Source organism: Sapajus apella, unplaced genomic scaffold (assembly GCF_009761245.1).
Source record: "Sapajus apella isolate SASKATOON/1434 unplaced genomic scaffold, GSC_monkey_1.0 scaffold7, whole genome shotgun sequence".
Classification (NCBI taxonomy): Eukaryota; Metazoa; Chordata; class Mammalia; order Primates; family Cebidae; genus Sapajus; species Sapajus apella.
The window spans coordinates 32864248-32882477 of NW_022436947.1; the positions used below are offsets into that span (position 1 = coordinate 32864248).

General features: G+C 45.6%; 1 protein-coding gene and 1 pseudogene across 2 annotated transcripts in view; both read left to right on the forward strand.

Annotated features, from left to right (window-relative positions):
* The first annotated feature begins 4416 nt into the window (after nt 1–4416).
* Nucleotides 4417–18230, forward strand: part of LAMB1 (laminin subunit beta 1) — a 94935-nt gene continuing 81121 nt past the window's right edge. Inside the window, exons 1-5 of one of the 2 annotated variants that reach the window (XM_032276303.1) lie at nt 4417–4546; nt 4688–4809; nt 5877–6058; nt 9712–9847; nt 12934–13007. In XM_032276303.1, coding sequence (XP_032132194.1) covers nt 4773–4809; nt 5877–6058; nt 9712–9847; nt 12934–13007 — 429 coding nt within the window. In that variant the 5' untranslated portion in view covers nt 4417–4546; nt 4688–4772. Of the gene's footprint in view, nt 4547–4670; nt 4810–5876; nt 6059–9711; nt 9848–12933; nt 13008–18230 lie in introns of those variants that run through there. The other variant, XM_032276302.1, reaches the window with a different exon arrangement.
* Nucleotides 8256–8429, forward strand: LOC116550503 (annotated as a pseudogene).

An 18230-nucleotide genomic window follows, 5' to 3' on the forward strand; every position in this document is an offset into this window, starting at 1 on the left:
GGAGAGATTTCAGTTTTGCCACAGATGAACTTAATGTACCTATGGGTCATCAAAGTAGAGATATTCAATGGCCTGTTAGAAATTGGATGTGAAATCCAAGCAAGGTACAAGCTCGAGATATGGGAATTGGGGGTTGTGCAGAGTCCAAGTGGTGCACCCCCGGATATGGATGAGTAGAAGGAGCAGAAAAGAGAGACAAAACCTTTGGTACCACCACTGTTTAAGGAATCAGAAAAGGGCAAGATAGATGGGAGAGGAGGGGTCAAAGTCTTGTGGGAAAATTCTGGAATTGTGTCCTGGAAGCTAAGGAGAAAGGAGTCTCAAGAAGCAGGGTGTGATCATCTGAAGCATAAGCCACAAAGAGATCAAATAAGATCACAGTGGGAAAATGTTCACTGCATTCAGCAATTAGAAAGTCAAGGGCAGTTGTCAAAAACAGTGGTGGAGATGGAAGCCATGCTGTAATGGAATGGAGGAGGAGCTTGGGGAAAGCAGAGAATAAGTGCAAACTACAATTTCAAGAACCTGAGCTATAAAGCCAAAGGAAGGAGAGGGTATGTAGGGTCTTTATCCTTCATTCCAGCCACATTTGCCTAGAGCAGGAACATGGAATCAAAGCTCAAGCTTTGGTTGAGCAAACTCTGAGATTTGCTCAATCCCTCTTTTGGCTTCACAGCTCAGATTCTTGAAAGTATAGTTTGTACTTACTCTTCTGCTTTCCCCAAGCTCTTCCTCCATTCCATTGCAGTATGGCTTCCATCTCCACCACTGTTCTTGGTGAACTGCCCTTGACTGACTGACTGACTGACTGATTTATTTATTTGACCAAGTCCCACTCTTGTTGCCCAGGCTGGAGTGCAATGGCACGATCTCGGCTCACTGCAACCTCCGCCTTCCAGGTTCAAGCGATTCTCCTGCCTCAGCCTCCCAAGTAGCTTGGATTACAGGAGCTGCCAACACACCCAGCTAATTTTTGTGTTTTTAGTAGAGATGGGATTTCACCATGTTGGCCAGGCTGGTCTTGAACTCCTGACCTCAGGCAATCTGCCAGCCTCAGCCTCCCAAAGTGCTGGAATTACAGGTGTGAACCACCATGCCTGGCCACCCTTGACTTTCTTTTTTTTTTTTTTTTTTATATTTTTTGAGACGGAGTTTCACTTTTGTTACCCAGGCTGGAGTGCAATGGCGTGATCTCGGCTCACCGCAACCTCCGCCTCCCGGGTTCAGGCAATTCTCCTGCCTCAGCCTCCTTAGTAGCTGGGATTACAGGCACGTGCCACCATGCCCAGCTAATTTTTTGTATTTTTTTAGTAGAGACGGGGTTTCACCATGTTGACCAGGATGGTCTCGATCTCTTGACCTCGTGATCTACCCGCCTCGGCCTCCCAAAGTGCTGGGATTACAGGCTTGAGCCACCGCGCCCGGCCCACCCTTGACTTTCTAACTGCTGAATGCAATGGACATTTTCTCACTGTGATCTTATTTGATCTCCTTCTTGAAACTCCTTTTTCCTTAGCTCAATCTTTGATTCCATGAGCAAATCTCCAGAGCTCAAGCTTTGATTCCATGCAATGCAGGGTTTGTGTTGTTTTTGCTTTTTTTTTTTTTTTTTTTTTTGAGATGGAGTTTTGCTCTTGTTGCCCAGGCCAGAGTGCAGTGGCATAATTTAGGCTCACTGCAACCTCCACCTTGCAGGTTCAAGTGATCCTCCTGCCTCAGCCTCCTGAGTAGCTGGGATTACAGGCATCTGCCATCACACCCAGCTAATTTTTGCATTTTTAGTAGAGATGGGATTTCCCCATGTTGGCCAGGCTGGTCTCGAACTCCTAACTTCAGGCAATCTGCCAGCCTCAGCCTCCCAAAGTGTTGGGATTATAAGTGTGAGCAACCCTAACCAGCCGCCCTTGACTTTCTAATTGCTGAATGCAATGGACATTTTCCCATTGTGATCTTATTTGATCTCTTTGTGGCTTATGCTTCAGATCTCCGTCTTGAGACTTGTTTCTCCTTAGCTCAATCATTAATTCCATGAACAAATCTCCAAAGCTCAAGCTTTGATTTCATGCAGTGCAGCGTTAGTGTTTTTACTTAAAACAGGATGAGACTGAGCAGGTTTGTATGTGAGAGCACTGCACTTAGTAGATGAGTGGAGGGCACACTTCTAGGAGAGAAGCACAGAAGATAAAAGTGGGAAGGGAGGTGGACAAATTCATAGATGAAGTGGTCAGAAGGTGTTATACACACTCCCCCCGACCCTGTATATATATATATGAGCAATTTCTTTTTTTCTGAGACGGAGTTTCACTCTTGTTGCCCAGGCTGGAGTGCAATGGTGCAATCTCGACTCACAGCAAACCCACCTCCCGGGTTCAAGCGATTATCCTGCCTCAGCCGCCCAAGTAGCTGGGATTACAGGCATGCGCCACCAGGCCCAGCTAATTTTGTATTTTTAGTAGAGACAGGGTTTATCCATTTTGGTCAGGTTGGTCTTGAACCCCTGACCTCAGGTAATCCACCCATTTCAGTCTCCCAAAGTGCCGGGATTACAGGCATGAGCCACTATGCTCAGCCCACAAATTTTAAAAAACTGAATTCTCTCAGTAGTGTTCAATTTACTACTGCGAATGAGGTGATCAGGAGAGCAGGCAGGCTTCTGAACAGAGTTGAAGGTGAGTGACCTTTTGCAAGGGGAGAGGACACTGACCAGGGACAGGTAGCAAGGAGGTCTGGGCTGCTGTGAGCACAGAGGCTCTGCTCAAGAAAGGGAGCTGAAAGATGCTTGCAATGTATGCACATGAAAATACAAAGCTCTGGCCCAGGGTATTAAAAGCTCAACAGGAAGAAAAGACATTTGCCTTTTAATATTTTTCTTTTAATTAAGGCCTTAGACCCTCCATTGCAATTCTATAGCCTCCTAACAGCAAGGGCTTTCTCAGGCTACCCAGCCAGCGCAGAGGATCCTAAGCGTCAGCAGAGGCAAAACCTCCCCTGGCCGTAATAGGGCAGGTACTGATGTGTTGAATAATTAATGGCTCACCTAGACCCCCCCAGGCTCCTGCCTCCCTCAGACTCCTGCTTACAAGCTCGTTAAGCAGCTGACTCTATGGTCTAATGATTAAACTCTTCTGGGCCTTAGTTCGTTGCAGCTAAGTTAAAAACTGACCAGCTAGCCGCTTAAACCCTTCTCCCTGAGATGAATGGAAAACAAGCCAAGTCTCCTGACCTATCAACTAACTAGACTCCCTAAATTGCGACCACGTTTGCCCTGAGCAGGACTGCAAACTTTGACTCTGTCCGTTGCAAAGGGCAGCAGAATGGGTGGTGGGTTCCCGTCCCCAACCTCTTTTCCCTCCCCGACCCCAGAAGATGGTGAGCTGCTATGTACCAATTTCACCAGGCAGGTCACACTGTGTTGTTAAAGACCCTTCATTAGAGGCCCTCTCCCCACTTCACCATTTGCACACCGTGAAGAATCCACGAAATGCGTTGTGGGGAAGTGCCTTTCATGAGAGATTTCCACTTCCTGGCTGTGTCAACTCTTCCACGGTGAGATGGGCAAGGGAGTCAGTAACAATAAAAGTGTCATTTTTCCCTGAGCTAAAGCCATCATCTGGATACAGGTAGGAAGTCGTTTTTTGTTTTATTTTGAGACGTAGTTTTGCTCTTGTCCTCCAGGCTGCAGTGCAATAGCGCGATCTTGGCTCACTGCAACTTCCTTCTCCCAGGTTCAAGCGATTCTTCTGCCTCGGCCTCCCGAGCAGCTGGGATTACAGGCGCCCGCCACCTCGCCCAGCTAATTTTTAGTAGAGACGGGTTTTCACCATGTTGGAAATAGATTTTTTTTAAAAAACAGAACTAGACGTTCAATTCGATGCCGTGACCACCTGCGTAGCAGGGACTCCAGGTGGGTCCTGAATAAATGTGTGCGCAAAGAATTGCATGGCGCACAGCGCTTTCCCTCCTTCCTAGGAAGACACTGTAGATGTCGCGCCAATCTCAAGCTCTTGGATATTAGGGGCGGAGAGAAAGGGTCACTTTCTAAAGAACAAACTCGACAGGTCGATCGTGTTTCTAAAGGGTTAACCCGCCTTCCCCAAGCGCGCGGCACAAGAGTTTTAGCCCTGGGCATTTTTGGTGACTCACTTCTTGTGAACGTAAATGCGCGAGTCCGCGGTAGGTCCCGCCAGCCCCCTGGCTGGGCGACCTAAACACCCACCTCGAAGACGCCCCCCCCGCGCTGGCCGTCCCCCGGCTCGCAGCTCTGGAACGCGTACCCCGGGGCGCACCCGCGCTGGGACCGGTGAGCGTCCCAGCCCCGCAGCGATCGCAGACTCGGCTTTCAAACAAAAGAGGCGCCCCCGGGGGGGTGGGACCGGGACCTAACCCGGTCCTCGCGGAGTTGTGGCAGCCCGCCGCCCGCCCCTTCAGCTCTCCGTGTGCGCATGAGCAGAGGCACCTCCCTCGGTTCCTCCCAAGGCTAAACTTTCTAATTCCCTTCTTTGGGATCCCGGGCTGCGAGGAGCCGGGCGAGCGCTCGCGTCCCCGGGTGAGGAGAACAAAGTGGCAGCGCGATTTTTCCCCCTTCTCAGCCACCCCCCGCTTCCGTGGGAGCGGCAGGAAATGGAAGGGCCCTTCTCCTCTCTCTGAACATTTGCCTTTCCCCCCCACCTCCTTTCCACCTCTCCAGAAAAGAAGACGGGAAGAAAGGGCAGGCGGCTCGGCTGGCGTCTTCCCTGCTCTTCTGCGTGTCCCCTTGGCTGCAGGGAGCCGGCATGGGGCTGCTCCAGGTGTTCGCTTTCAGTTTCTTAGGTAATTCCGTGGAAAGGGTACGGGGAAGGGGATGGACTTGGGCATGGGGAAGAAAAGCTAAAAAGCTGCTTGCTCACCTTCGAGGGAGCCTGGGGGCTTGGGAGAAGGACTGGATGGAATTGACGCCCCTGGGATTAAACGCCACCGCCCTTGCCTCCGCGGTGGCTGGCGACGGCGCTCGCAGAGCTCCGCGGACCTGCATTCCCCAGGGCCCTGCGCCCAAGCCCCGGCCCCTGCGGGCTCCCGCGGTCGGTTCACCCTGGGTTTCCCTGGGGGTAGCGGTGCTGACCGAGGAGGGCTCTCCAAAAATGCATTTCCCAGAAAAGTGCTTGAGCTGACCGGAGGCTTCATCCTGGGAACTGATTGGGGCCATGTGGCTTTGATTAACCATCTCTATTTGTCTCTGGATGGTACCAGAAACAGCTGGACCTGGCGCTTCCCTGGAATGGTGAAGCCTTGAAACCACTCCAGAGACCCAGGGACTGTCCTTGGCCCCCACTAGCTCCGGGAAGCGGCGTCCACCGCAAGCCCCAGCGCCTCGCCCCCAGCTAAGCGCCGGTGACCCTTGCGCGTGCACACTACACGCACTCTCGCGCCCCGTGCTCACAGATTTCCACGCTCACCGAGGATGCGCGGGCTGCCGCGTGCACGCGGGTTCACACGCGCGTGGGTGTGTGGCGCTTGGAGGGGGGTGTCGGCACCCCTGCGCCCGGCTCCAAGCACGTCGAAGTGGCGAGTCTACATATCCATCCTTCGTCGGGGGAGATGCTCCCCGGGGCTGATCAGGGTGGGCGCGAGCGTAGGTGGGTTTTCCGGGAGGGAGGTTCTCTCTGCTGGACAGACCTGATGACGTGTGTGGGTTTCTTTCAGTGCTCTCCTCCTTTGAGTCCCTGCCTTCCCGGCCTCTCCTGCGCTCACCTCTCCATTGTCTTTTCTGTGCATTTTGCTTTCTTCCGAATGGACTGTCCTCTCTCCGCACCCGTGCCCCCGCCCTTGCTTATTCGTTTTGTTCCGGCTCCACACCCTGCTGGTGTCCCCCCCAACCCTGTCGCCTGTCATTCCCGCAGCCCTGTGCGGAGCCGGAGTGCGAGTGCGCGCTCAAGAACCCGAGTTCAGCTACGGCTGCGCGGAAGGCAGCTGCTACCCCGCCACAGGGGACCTTCTCATCGGCAGATCACAGAGACTTTCGGTGACTTCGACGTGCGGGCTGCACAAGCCAGAGCCCTACTGTATCGTCAGCCACCTGCAGGTGAGGGCTGAGAGCGCGGTTCGAGGCTATGCTAGCGCCTCCTCCCGTCCAGACCTAGGGGCAAGCCCTGGGGACTCCGCATCCTGCCAGCAATCCAGAGAGGAAGCACAGCCAGCCGGGGAGTCCCGGTGTTAGGCTGGTAGCTCTCACCCTTTTGCTCCATCTCAGTTTGCACAGTTGCATCCGCCAAACATTTCCTGCTGGCGCGGTCAGTATGTAAAGGCAGGACTGACGACAGACCTGGCTGCCCCGACAAGCCAGGGCCGCCAAAGGCTTGATTAAAAAAAAAAAAAAAAATCTTTGGTTTTGGAAGTGTGCATTAAAGGTGATTTATACTCTCTTTAAAACCCTTGGGTTTTTCCTCCCCGCACCTCCCACTTGAGTAAAAAGTATTCCAGCACTGACAGGCGTCTTGCAAGGTGATTCTAATCACAGAACTAACTCGTTTTCCTCTCCTCAGGTGGTGCTGTTCCCTTCCATCTCCATTAGATATCAGGATCAGATGCTTTCTTTTACAAAATGCACTGGTTGCCATGGTACCCTGATAAAGGAAGACCGCAGTGACATTTCAGGGTGTTACCTGTTTCTAAAAGTGGACCCAAATTTTAGATTTCAGGGGTCATATTTATACAGTCAAAAGTAATTTTAAAAAAAGACACAAAGCATAAAACATCCAGAATCAAAATACTTTTCCTTCGTTTATAAAAAGGCGGCTGGCCAGGTGCAAAGTGGCTCACGCCTGTAATCCTAGCACTTAGGGAGGCAGAGGTGGGAGGATGACTGGAGCCCAAGAGTTCAAGATCAGCGTGGACAGCATAAACTCAGTCTCTACAAAAAAAAAAAAAAAAATTTTGTTTTTGTTTTTGTTTTTTTTGAGATGGAGTTTCGCTCTTGTTACCCAGGCTGGAGTGCAATGGCGCGATCTCGGCTCACCGCAACCTCCGCCTCCTGGGTTCAGGCAATTCTCCTGCCTCAGCTTCCTGAGTAGCTGGGATTACAGGCACGCACCACCATGCCCAGGTATTTTTTGTAGTTTTAGTAGAGACGGGGTTTCACCATGTTGACCAGGATGGTCTCGATCTCTTGACCTCGTGATCCACCCGCCTCGGCCTCCCAAAGTGCTGGGATTACAGGCTTGAGCCACCGCGCCCGGCAAAAAAATTTTTAAAACTTAGCTTGGTGTGGTGGCCCACACCTGTAGTCCCAGCTGCCTGGGAGGCTGAGGTGGGAGGATCACTTGAGCCCAGGAGGTCGAGGCTGCAGTGAGTGATGGTCAGGCCACTGCACTCAGCTTGTGCAACAAAGGGAGGCCCTGTCTCAAAAAAAAATTATTTTTTTAATTAAAAAAAGTCTGGGGCGCGGTAGCTCACGCCTGTAATCCCAGCACTTTGGGAGGCCGAGACGGGTGGATCACGAGATCAAGAGATCGAGACCATCCTGGTCAACATGGTGAAACCCCGTCTCTACTAAAAATACAAAAAAATTAGCTGGGCATGGTGGTGCATGCCTGTAATCCCAGCTACTCGGGAGGCTGAGGCAGGAGAATTGCCTGAACCCAGGAGGCGGAGGTTGCGGTGAGCCGAGATCGCGCCATTGCACTGCAGCCTGGGTAACAAAAGCGAAACTCCGTCTCAAAAAAAAAAAAAAAAAAAAGAGGCTGATATTTCTGGCCTCTAACAAAAGCAGAAAGTATCAGTCTCACATACAGAGCAAGTTCCAAGCTAATTGCTCAGAATGTGGTCAGCCCACCCACCTGTATAATTGCCCTTCAGAAGGAGGACAGTATTGTGTGGTTTGCACAGCAGATCTCTTAAAAGGAGTCACTTTTACAAAACAGAAAGCCCATTCTGGACCTGATAAATTAGACCAAAGGAATGTGGTAAAGTGGATTGCGTTCATTTGCTTCCCAGTTTATACAGAGATGTCTAGACTGCTTCCTCCTGATTAGAAGGGAGGCTGTAATTAAACTTTTTTTTTTTTTTAGTTCTGGTGATTGTTCTCTAGTACTAGTTTCCTTGACTACGAGTTATTGAAGGCAGTTGATGTTTCTTTTCTAATATTAGCATTTGAATTTTACCTACAATATTGTGCTAACATTTACTTGAGAGGCCAGGACATCCTGTAAATGAATCACCAGATTCTGAAATCAGCTTTAACCAAAAGGAGAATAAGGCTGCTTGCATTAAAAGCACCTGGAAAGACTATCCTCTTAGTGATCATTTCTATAGTTTGTTACTAGAGTAATTTCTCTCAATGCATAGAGCATCAGAAACCACAAGCAAGAGGCGCAACGGTCTCTCCTCTTGGTGTTGCTTCTTGGTTCTTCTCTTCCTTTGGGAGAGGAAGAGGAAGAGGGTACAGTCTTAGCAGTTTCCCTTTAAAAAAAAAAAAAAAGCAACAGCAGCCAGGCTCTCTTGCATATATGATTAGCCATGCATTTGTGAGTGCTTTACACAGATAGCTGCAGGACCTAAAGAAAGGGGCTGGGCACATGCTTTTCTCAACATCTAGTGGACATCAAGATTGAGACAGGAAGCTTGTTTTATCCAGGCTCCCAATGCATCCCTTGGTTTTAGTCTCTGTGTTTTAGACAGTACATCTCTCCAGTCGCCAAATCCTTCTGAGAAGAAGGTAATAACTAAATAAATATGATCTGAAATACAATGTAAAAGTACAGTCAGTTAATTGTGTTCTTATAAGAGTATTACTCTTAATTAAATGCCATTTGTAAAATACATGTGGGTCTCTATTTCAGTCTTAGCCTCATTTTCAGACTTAAGAATAATCTGCATTTCAGAAAATGTAGGTACAGAGCCAAGCTCCATGTGGAAAGGGAACTATTAAGCTCTGTTTATGATTTGCCTTGATGGAATGCACAGAAAGTAGATAACTCTCCTAACCCAACTCCCTGGGTGCCTCTGGCTCCCATTTTAGGAGAAAGAAAGTGAGAGAAATTCAAAGCTACCCTAAAACTTATAATCTATCTTCATCCTACTTCATGCCCATATTGGGGTTCTTTGAACTGGCCCCAGATTGTAATGGTCCCAACAGGACAGGACAGCCTGATCCTCCCTTACCCAGATATTCTGAACAATATGCAGGTTAGCCTGCATGCCACCACCATGGATTCACTGCTTGGGCAGGGTGGAAATGAAGAAATCTTGTTCTGTAGTTCCCAAAGCTACTCTGAATACTTCTGCCTAATACTTGGTTATTGCTTCATTTAGGTTTAAGAAAATCAGGCCAGGTGAATTGTATTTTTTATTCTTTCATTTTTGGTTTGCTTTATGTCAGCAAAAATTCCCTAACATCTCTGCATTTTACTGTAGAGTAAGCTTCTCTAGCTGTTTGTTGAGATTAAGGTTTAAGCCTAGAAATTTGATTTTGATAAATAGCTTATGGAAACAATGCCCTCTTTTATTTTAGACCTTGAATTTGCAAGGAAGGAGGAAATTATTTTCAAGAGTATTTTAGACTCAGTAAGTTAAAAGTGAAAGATGTGATATAAATCACCTAAGTAATTTTCACACATTCATTTTTCTTGAAGCTAATAGGTTGATTTTTATATTGTGGGCTTGATGGGTTTTTTTTTTAATTAAAAATGTTTTTAAAAAGATTGCTTTCCAGACTGATGAACTCAACTTTTTTTGCAGGAGGACAAAAAATGCTTCATATGCAATTCCCAAGATCCTTACCATGAGACCCTCAATCCTGACAGCCATCTTATTGAAAATGTGGTCACTACATTTGCTCCAAACCGCCTTAAGATTTGGTGGCAATCTGAAAATGGTAAGTGGTTGGTGTGGGGACAAGTTCCACTGAATGTGATTGATAACTTGAATGGAGCTTACAGGTTCCTGGGTGTTTGTGATTATGATTGGCTTCTCTGTCCTGTAATTATGGCTTCTGACAGATTGATTGCCTGGAGCACTAACTTCTCTTGGTAAAATCTTATTCTTCTTCCTGAAGCATGTAATTCCTATAGGAAAGCATTCTTTCATGATTGACCAAAGGAGTATTTCATAGTCCTCATTCTGAGGGGCTTTTGGAGAGAGTGCTTGTATGCCGGGGGCTGCCTGGGGAGGGTATGGGAAGACTCCACCATCTCAGGCCCTTATTCTTCCACAAAACATAACATTTTTTATTTTGATCAATCCCAAAGGAAGGAGCAGAATAACAGCCTCCACTCCTCCCCCACCACCTTCCGTCATCTACAGAGAATTTCTTCACAGTAATAATAACATCATGAATAAGCAGCAAGATGTAATTTTTCAAAGACTGTCAATATGGATATGACCCCAAGTCAAATGGTTCCTCCAGTGATTGCATGAATCACACCCTTTTTCCTGTCTTTGCTATTGGGATTTGGTTTCATGCATTCATCAAGTATCATTTTACTGTTGCTGTAACATGAAGCCCAGATGAGTTTCACATTTATTTCAAACTCAAATGCTGAAATTTGGGGAATAAAAGTAGAGTTAGTGTGTTCGTTAATTAACAATGTACCATTAGATTTTTTTTTTTTTTTTTTTTTTAAATTTATGAGAAAGGATCCTCAAAGAAGTGAACCTAACCCTGGCCATAAAAAGCCTGGAGACTACCAGATTTCTTTCTTCTATGCCCCTACACCTGGGTAGCCTTTGGATGCCATTGTGGTCATCTATCATTCTGTAAAGACAAACACCCTTCCTTAATAGACTTCTTCCTCATTGACTGTCAAATTGCAATATTCTCTAGATTACTGGTTTCTAGGAAGAATTGGCTTGTTCATTGGCTGACCTTGGCAATGTATTGATTACAAACTTCATTGGGTCATCGGAAAGCATGTATCATTTAGAGCCATGTTATTCTTATGGGGGAATATTTTGGTTGATACTTGAGTGTGAAAGAGAAGTTTCTGTAAATCTGCAGTGCATCCCAGAGGACTTCTGAAACAGCAGCAAGCTTATTATGAGCAAAGACTTGGAGCATTTCCTGATGGCCCACATTCTTCCAATGAAAGAGTCTGAAAAAGGATGCCTCAACATGAGGATCAAGACTGTCCCCATTTTAGTCGACAGACAGTGAAACAGTTTATCATGTGCTATAGTTCTAGAGGAAGGTTTTTCTTAGTTATGTCGAGTTAATCAACTTCTACAACTTTGAATCTGTGAGACAAAAGAGATCAGATGCCAGAAAGAAGAGATTTTCCAGTAGAGGGGGTTAAGTTCTCTGTCACTCTGTCACAAGAGATTAGATGAGATTAGACTGATGGAACTTAGTCTTTAGAAAGTCAGACTGGTTGTTACTATACCCTATCATCTCTCTGTTGTCTGATCACAATTGAAGACTCTATGAATGTGATTTTATCTAGTTTGTGTGTTTTGTACGAGTTGTGCTAACACATGGCGGAGTTAAATTATCAGTGTCCAGTCACAGATACAGGCTGGGGATATACAACTAGTTTTACCCCTCGTGATGATCTATTCCTAGGTCTGACAGAAATCGAATATACTACAGAAGAATGACCTTGTTTCTTTTCTCCATGGATTTTTCTTCCCATATAAAAGGAAGGCTGTAGTGCTTATCAAGTTATAAATCTAAACGGGATGTGCTTTTGGTGCACACATTGCAGCATCTGTTCTTAGCTTACAGAAATGGCACTCATCTTGCGTTGTACTTTACATTATTTCGTTATCTCTTAATTTTGAGCAAATATCGTACGTTTTTATAAAGCCTGGAAGAGGAGAGATGTACAGCTGCCTAACATTTCACTGAAAAATAAATGCCCAGTGTAGTTTTGTAATCTGGTTCTTTTTAATAAGTTAGATAAGATTAGTTAGTATGATTATGATGTTTTTCTTTTAACATTCCAGCTAACTCATATCCGTTCCAGTGACCACTTTTTCCCCCACAATTGACTTGGCAATTTTCCAGCAGGAGCGTTTATTTCAAAAGGTCCTACTGATTTCCTGAAAATACACCAGCCTGTGACATGATTCATTTTGACACATTCCTGTCTTCCTGCATTTAAGACTTCTTTTTCTCTGGAAAATGGACCCCAAAAGCTCTCTCAAACACAAGAAGCTTAGAAAGTCACCCTTGCTGGACAGGCAGGCTTGAGAGCTCTAGGGACTGGGGAGGAGGTGCCTTCCATCTCTGGAATTCCAGTGGCCTTTTTTTTTTTAACGTGTTTAAGTGAGACTGATTGACCCTCAGGGCAAGGGTGCAAAGGCTCATTTTTTTGTTCAGGCTTTCCCCTGAAAGAGAAGATGTTAGTGTGTTCTGAGCCAGCTTATTTGACCAATTCTTTTTTCTCTGGCATTGTTTCTCATTGTGGAAATGCATCCAAAGGTTTCTCCATCAGGGATAGGTTTTTCTGAATTGTAGTATAACTAACATGTGGTAGACTCGTATTTATTTTCTTTGCTGCTGCATAGAGAAAAAGGAGTATTTGTGTTTCTACTAGAGGAGGATTGTGTCCTTGTGCATCAGACTGCAAGCTGACCTCCTACTGTGCACAGGAAGTGCCCCTCCTGTTTTTCCTTTGAGAGCAGCTTGGCTCAGAGGGTTGGGAAGATGTTTCACTTCTGGCGAGGCAAAGGATGCCTTTCTTGACAGCAGCTAGAGGCGTTCTGCCAGATGTCTTGTTCCAGTGAGCAAATTCAATTTGTTGAACTCCAGAATGATTTGTGGAAAACTAAAGAATCAGTCGACTTGTGCTTTACCACCTAAATAAGCCCACGGGATTATTAGTGTCTTCATTTCAGCTCCACTTTAAGGTAGAATGCAAGGATAATTTCTATGAAGAGCATAAAGAATTTTTTTAAAAGTCTCAACTATTCACAGATGTTTCGGTTTACTGTTTGATTTGTTGTTGTTTTAATCACCTGTAGGTGTGGAAAATGTGACTATCCAGCTGGATTTGGAAGCAGAATTCCATTTCACTCATCTCATAATGACTTTCAAGGTAAAAAATCCATAACTTTCTCACAAATGATACATAAGAGTGCTGTGTAATGTCCCCTTTCGAAATAGATGTCTGATGTGAGTTGGCCTAAATGAGAACTTAAATAATACTGTTGCCATAAATTGAGGTAATTGAGCAGTCTTCAAAATGTGAGCATGAATAACTGCATTTAACAAATACCCTATCTTCATGATATCTAAGGTAATTCAACTGTAAACTTTTAATTAGGTTATCTTTTTATTTCTCCATAGAGCAAGGCAGTGTTGACTCTTTGCCAAATCACAATGAAACATCTGGAGAGTAAATCCCTGGTCCCTTGTGTTTATGTTTTAATACTGAGTTTGGTAACTGGAAAGGAAGTGTATTCTCTTTAGTTTTCAAAGTTTTGCAAAATTTGTGGGAACAGTTTTACAGTTCCTTAAGAAATGTGTAATGCCTTCTTAAATGTGGATTTTCTCATCATTTTTCTTTGAGAGATGTAAAATGACTCCAGAACTAGGGAATGTCTCTGTACAAAGTCCCTTTGTTTCTTCTTAAGCAGCTGCCTGGAAATGACAGACTTCGCATGGCTTAAAGTACACATTGGTGCACAGAAAACCCATAATTTACTTATTGCTTCTCAGATTAAAATCACTTTTGAATAGTTTTCAGTTGGAGTTGGGAACCTTATCTACACCCTCTCAGGATAGGAAAAGGTGCCAAGGATAGATATGGTCAGGTAGCCATGAAAGTCTCTCTGTCCTTGCCACCAAAGCCGGGAGGCCAAGGAGCTAGGGTGGGCGTGGGAGTCAGAATGCAACTAGGAGGGACATTGGGCTGTACACTTCCCAGGCCTAAGCCTTCATCCCCTTAACCACTCCCCAGCAGCCTGCTGTTCCTGCTGGGGCAGGAAGATTGGCACTGTGACTGCAACACCCTCTATTGAGAGTGGTGGGGAAGGTTTCACTAAACAAATCATGAGCTACTCTTTGTCACCAACCGCTTGTCCCTTCATTGACCACACAGTCAATATGGTGATTAAACTGATGCTCATCAGCATATAAAGGTGTTGCCTTTGTTATGTGACACCTAAAAATACTCAAAATCATTTTTATTAATGTTCATGAACCTATCTTTTCCTTTGCAGAGGGCATCCGTTCACATACATGAATAATTCTGAGTTGATCTAGATCCAAAAGTTCTTTGGCCACATGTATTGTACTTGAATACTCATTTAGGTGAATACAGTGGATCAAAGATGAACGTACCCACGTAGGCACAGAAGGTGAAACAGTGGGGGCGATAACTGAACTGAGACATGCAGAATGGCTACAAGTTGGGGCTGGATGCAGTGGCTTATGCCTGTAATGCCAAAACCCTGGGAGGCCAAGGCGGGTAAATCATTTGAGGTCAAGAGTTCGAGACCAGCCTAGCCAGCATGGTGAAACCCCATCTCCTAAAAATACAAAAATAGCCAGGCATGGTGGCTCAAGCCTGTAGTCCCAGCTACTTGGGAGGCTGAGGCTGGAGAATCGTTTGAACCCTACAGGCGGAGGTTGCAGTGAGCCGAGATCATGCCACTACACTCCAGCCTGGCTGACAGAGCGAGACCCTGTCTCAAAAAAAAGAATAGGTACAAGTTATCACACTGGTTTTTGAGAAAACAACTCATCCTTTGAGTCCTACCTCCTGTGGGAAAAGGAACGTCTATCGGGTTGGGCAGATGGGGTGTGAATCTCTGTCTGCCCCTTCTTGGCATGTGTGGCCAGACCTGTGACATCTTCATTGGTAAATGGGAAGAGGACTAATACCTATATCATAAGACATAGGACAGAATGGTGATGTTCTCCTGTTGCCCTGTTTTTTGTTTGTTTGTTTTAAATACTGAGGCTCGCTTTGTTGCCCACACTGGAGTGCACTGGAGCAATCTCGGCTCACTGCAACCTCTGCTTCCTGGGTCTGAGCAATTCTCTTGCCTCAGCCTCCCAAGTTGATGGGAGTACAGGCACATGCCACCCACATGTGGCTAATTTTTGTATTTTTGGTAGAGATGGTGTTTTACCATGTGGGCCAGGCTGGTCTCAAACTCCTGACCTCAAGCAATCCACCTGCCTTGGCCTCCCAAAGTGCTGGGATTACAAGCGTGACCCACCACGCCTGGCCTGCTCCCTTCTGTTCTGGGAATTGGGATAATCTTGCTGCCCTGGCATATAGTGGGAACTTGCAAGTTTTCATAAATGCAGATGCTTGACATATGGTAATTGCTCTACAAATGTTTACTGAACAAATGAATAAGGGGATAAATGAATTCAAACATCTTCTGTTTATAAGAAACTGCCCTACTTTAAGCCCTATGGGAAATTGTAAAGACAGCATAGTGACTACCCTCCAGGAGCTTCCAGTCTTCCAGGAAAGAAAGATACACTTGCAAATACACGACAGAATATGCCAATTTCTACAGCAGAAGTTCCAACAATGTATGTTAGCATGGAGGAGGGTGAGATTAATTTTAGCCTGGAATAAGGGAGAAACCTAGGACTGGGACTGCCCTTGAACCTGGGCCAGGAAGGGAGAGCAGGATGTCAGTGGAAGGAGATGGAAGAAAGGCCATTCGTGGCCAGAGGGAAACAGTCTGAGAGCAAGGCACTGGTGGTGGGACAGTGAGGCAGGGATTGCTCAGCAGGTGCTATGCAGATTTGCCTCCAGCTTGGGGTAGTGAGAGAAGGAAAGGAAAGGAAAAGGAGAGAAGCGGACTAGCCGCAAAGGACATTGACTCCTTGTTAGGGAGTGTGAACTTTATAAGAAATGGGGAGCCATTACAACGGATCAATCTTAGAAATGCTTTTAGTTTTTTTGTGTGGGGGTTGGAGGAATGAAGCTTTGCTTTTGTTGCCCAGGCTGGAGTGGAGGGGCACGATCTCAGCTCATTGCAACCTTGGCTTCCCGGGTTCAGGGATTCTCTTGCCTCAGCCTCCTAAGTAGCTGGGATTATAGGCGTGCGCCACCATGCCTGGCTAATTTTGTATTTTTAGTAGACAAGGTTGGGATTTCACCATGTTAGGCTGGTCTTGAACTCCTGACCTCAAGTGGTCCACCTGCCTTGGCCTCCCAAAGTGCTGGGATTACAGGTGTGAGCCACTGCACCCAGCCTCTTTTAGTATTTTTAATAAGAAATGATCATCTCTTGCCAAAATTTGTACTATGAGGTGATTGGGATAATTCTGTTACAAAAACATTAACATTTAGTATGACTCTTTTTTTTTTAACTGCATGCTTGTAGTAAGTAACTGCAGCTATCATGTTAATTTTTATTTTATTTTTGTTTATGCCAGTCTTAAAGATCCAGATTTCTGAACTTAAAAAATTAATACCAAAAAAAAAACAAAAACAAATTGGCAGCCATTGACAAGCAAATGAGACCTGTGTTTCAGGAAGGTAGCCGAAGAGGAAATACAAACCAAAACCTGGGATGGCAAGAATAAAGGGCATGTTGGGAGGCTCTGTTGAGATCCGCATTGAGGAAGCATCAATGGAGGGTTGGTGCTAACGCAAAACTTGCTGTGATTCTCAAGTAGGAGGGAGATCCTTCCTGCAACCTAGTAGTCCTGTAAGAACGTCGTTGAAAGCTTTTTCAAATCCCATGTGTACCCACTGCCGTACTCTGATACTCTCTGCTGTTACTGCCTTTGAGGATCGTTGCCAAGAGGAGGAGCCCCTGTTCTCTAAGGGCAGTCCTTTGGATCCTTTAAAATCAAAAGCTGAACCATTAAGTGGAGAAAGATTAAAAGCAGAAAGGGAGGAAAGGGCTGAATCAAAAATTACTTAGGGCTGCTCTGCCTATGGAGTAGTCATTCTTTTCTTCCTTTTCTTTCTTAATAAACTTGCTTTCACTTAAAAGAAAATTACTTAAAAGTTCAAGTGAAATAACTAGGAAGATGGTGAAACCACTAACAGTAGTGAAATCTGGAAGAGAACTGAGATTGTTCATTTTTTTTCCCCTAAGTTTGCCATAGACATGGCTAATTGCTAAGTGGATTTAGACTAGCAAAAGCTCATTTAGCATATGTTTTTCTATATAGCTAGATGTTTCAAAACTCATAACTCTTGACTGAGCATGGTGGCTCATGCCTGTAATCTCTCAACACATGAGGGGGTGAGGTGGGAAGATCACTTGAGCTTCAGGAGTTCAAGACCAGCCTGGGAAGCATTGTAGAACCCTGTCTTTACAAAAAATGAGAAAATTAGCTAGGCATGGTGGCACATGCCCATAGTGCCAGCTACTTAAGGGGCTGAGGTCGGAGGATTGCTTGGATCCAGGAAGCCAACGCTGCGGTGAACTATGATTGTGCTACTGCACTCCAGCCTGGGCAACAGCGAGACCCTGTCTCAAAAGACAAAAAACTCATAGCTCTTTTGTTTTGTTATAAATTCAGAGGCAGCTGTGCAGCAACAGACCTGAGAAGGTTGATGACTAAGCAGAGAGCATGGGAAGGATTCTGTTCTTTAGGTAAAATGTGTCATTCTGGTTTCCAGCAGCTTCTCAACTCCACAGGAAATTGGATGACTCCACTGGTCCTTTGGGACTTAAAAGTTTCCAAAAGAGAGAGAGAAGGAAGCACAGCCAGGAAAGGCTTTCACACTTTTTCTCTCTGTGCCCTTTTGACACAGAGAAGTCAGACCAGACCTTCCCTCTCAGCCTCTCCCCAAGCCTCCCAGCTGGGAGCCCACACTCACGGGGAGTTTGCCATGTACGTGGTATACATGGTTCAGTTGGCCCTTAGGGATTTTCCTCTCTCAGTTTAAAATTCTTAGGCTAATACTCTCTTGAGTTGAATATAGTATTATTTTCTTATATTCCTGAAAAATCTGAGCAGCTAGGGAGTGAGTCAAAGAATCTGTCAAAATGTCATCATCTATTATCCTTGACATCTTTTATCAGAGAAGAGGCCCAGCAGGATTATTAAGTGGGGGGCTAAAGGAAGTCGAAGCATGTGTCTAGTTTTCACCATTAACTCTCACCCAAATTTCTGTCAGGCACCGGTTTTAATTCAGAAGTAAGTGTCTTTGTTTAGGTTCTGTTTTCTAGGTCAGCTGAATTGTCCTTTGATCTTCTTCCCTTGTAATCTGACTTCCAATTCCCAAAATGCATCACTGTGTTGGTCAGTGTCAAAGCCTTTGCCTGTTAGCCTGTTTTCAGTGTTCATTCTGCTTCATCTTTTTTTTTTTTTTTTTTTTTTTTTTTTT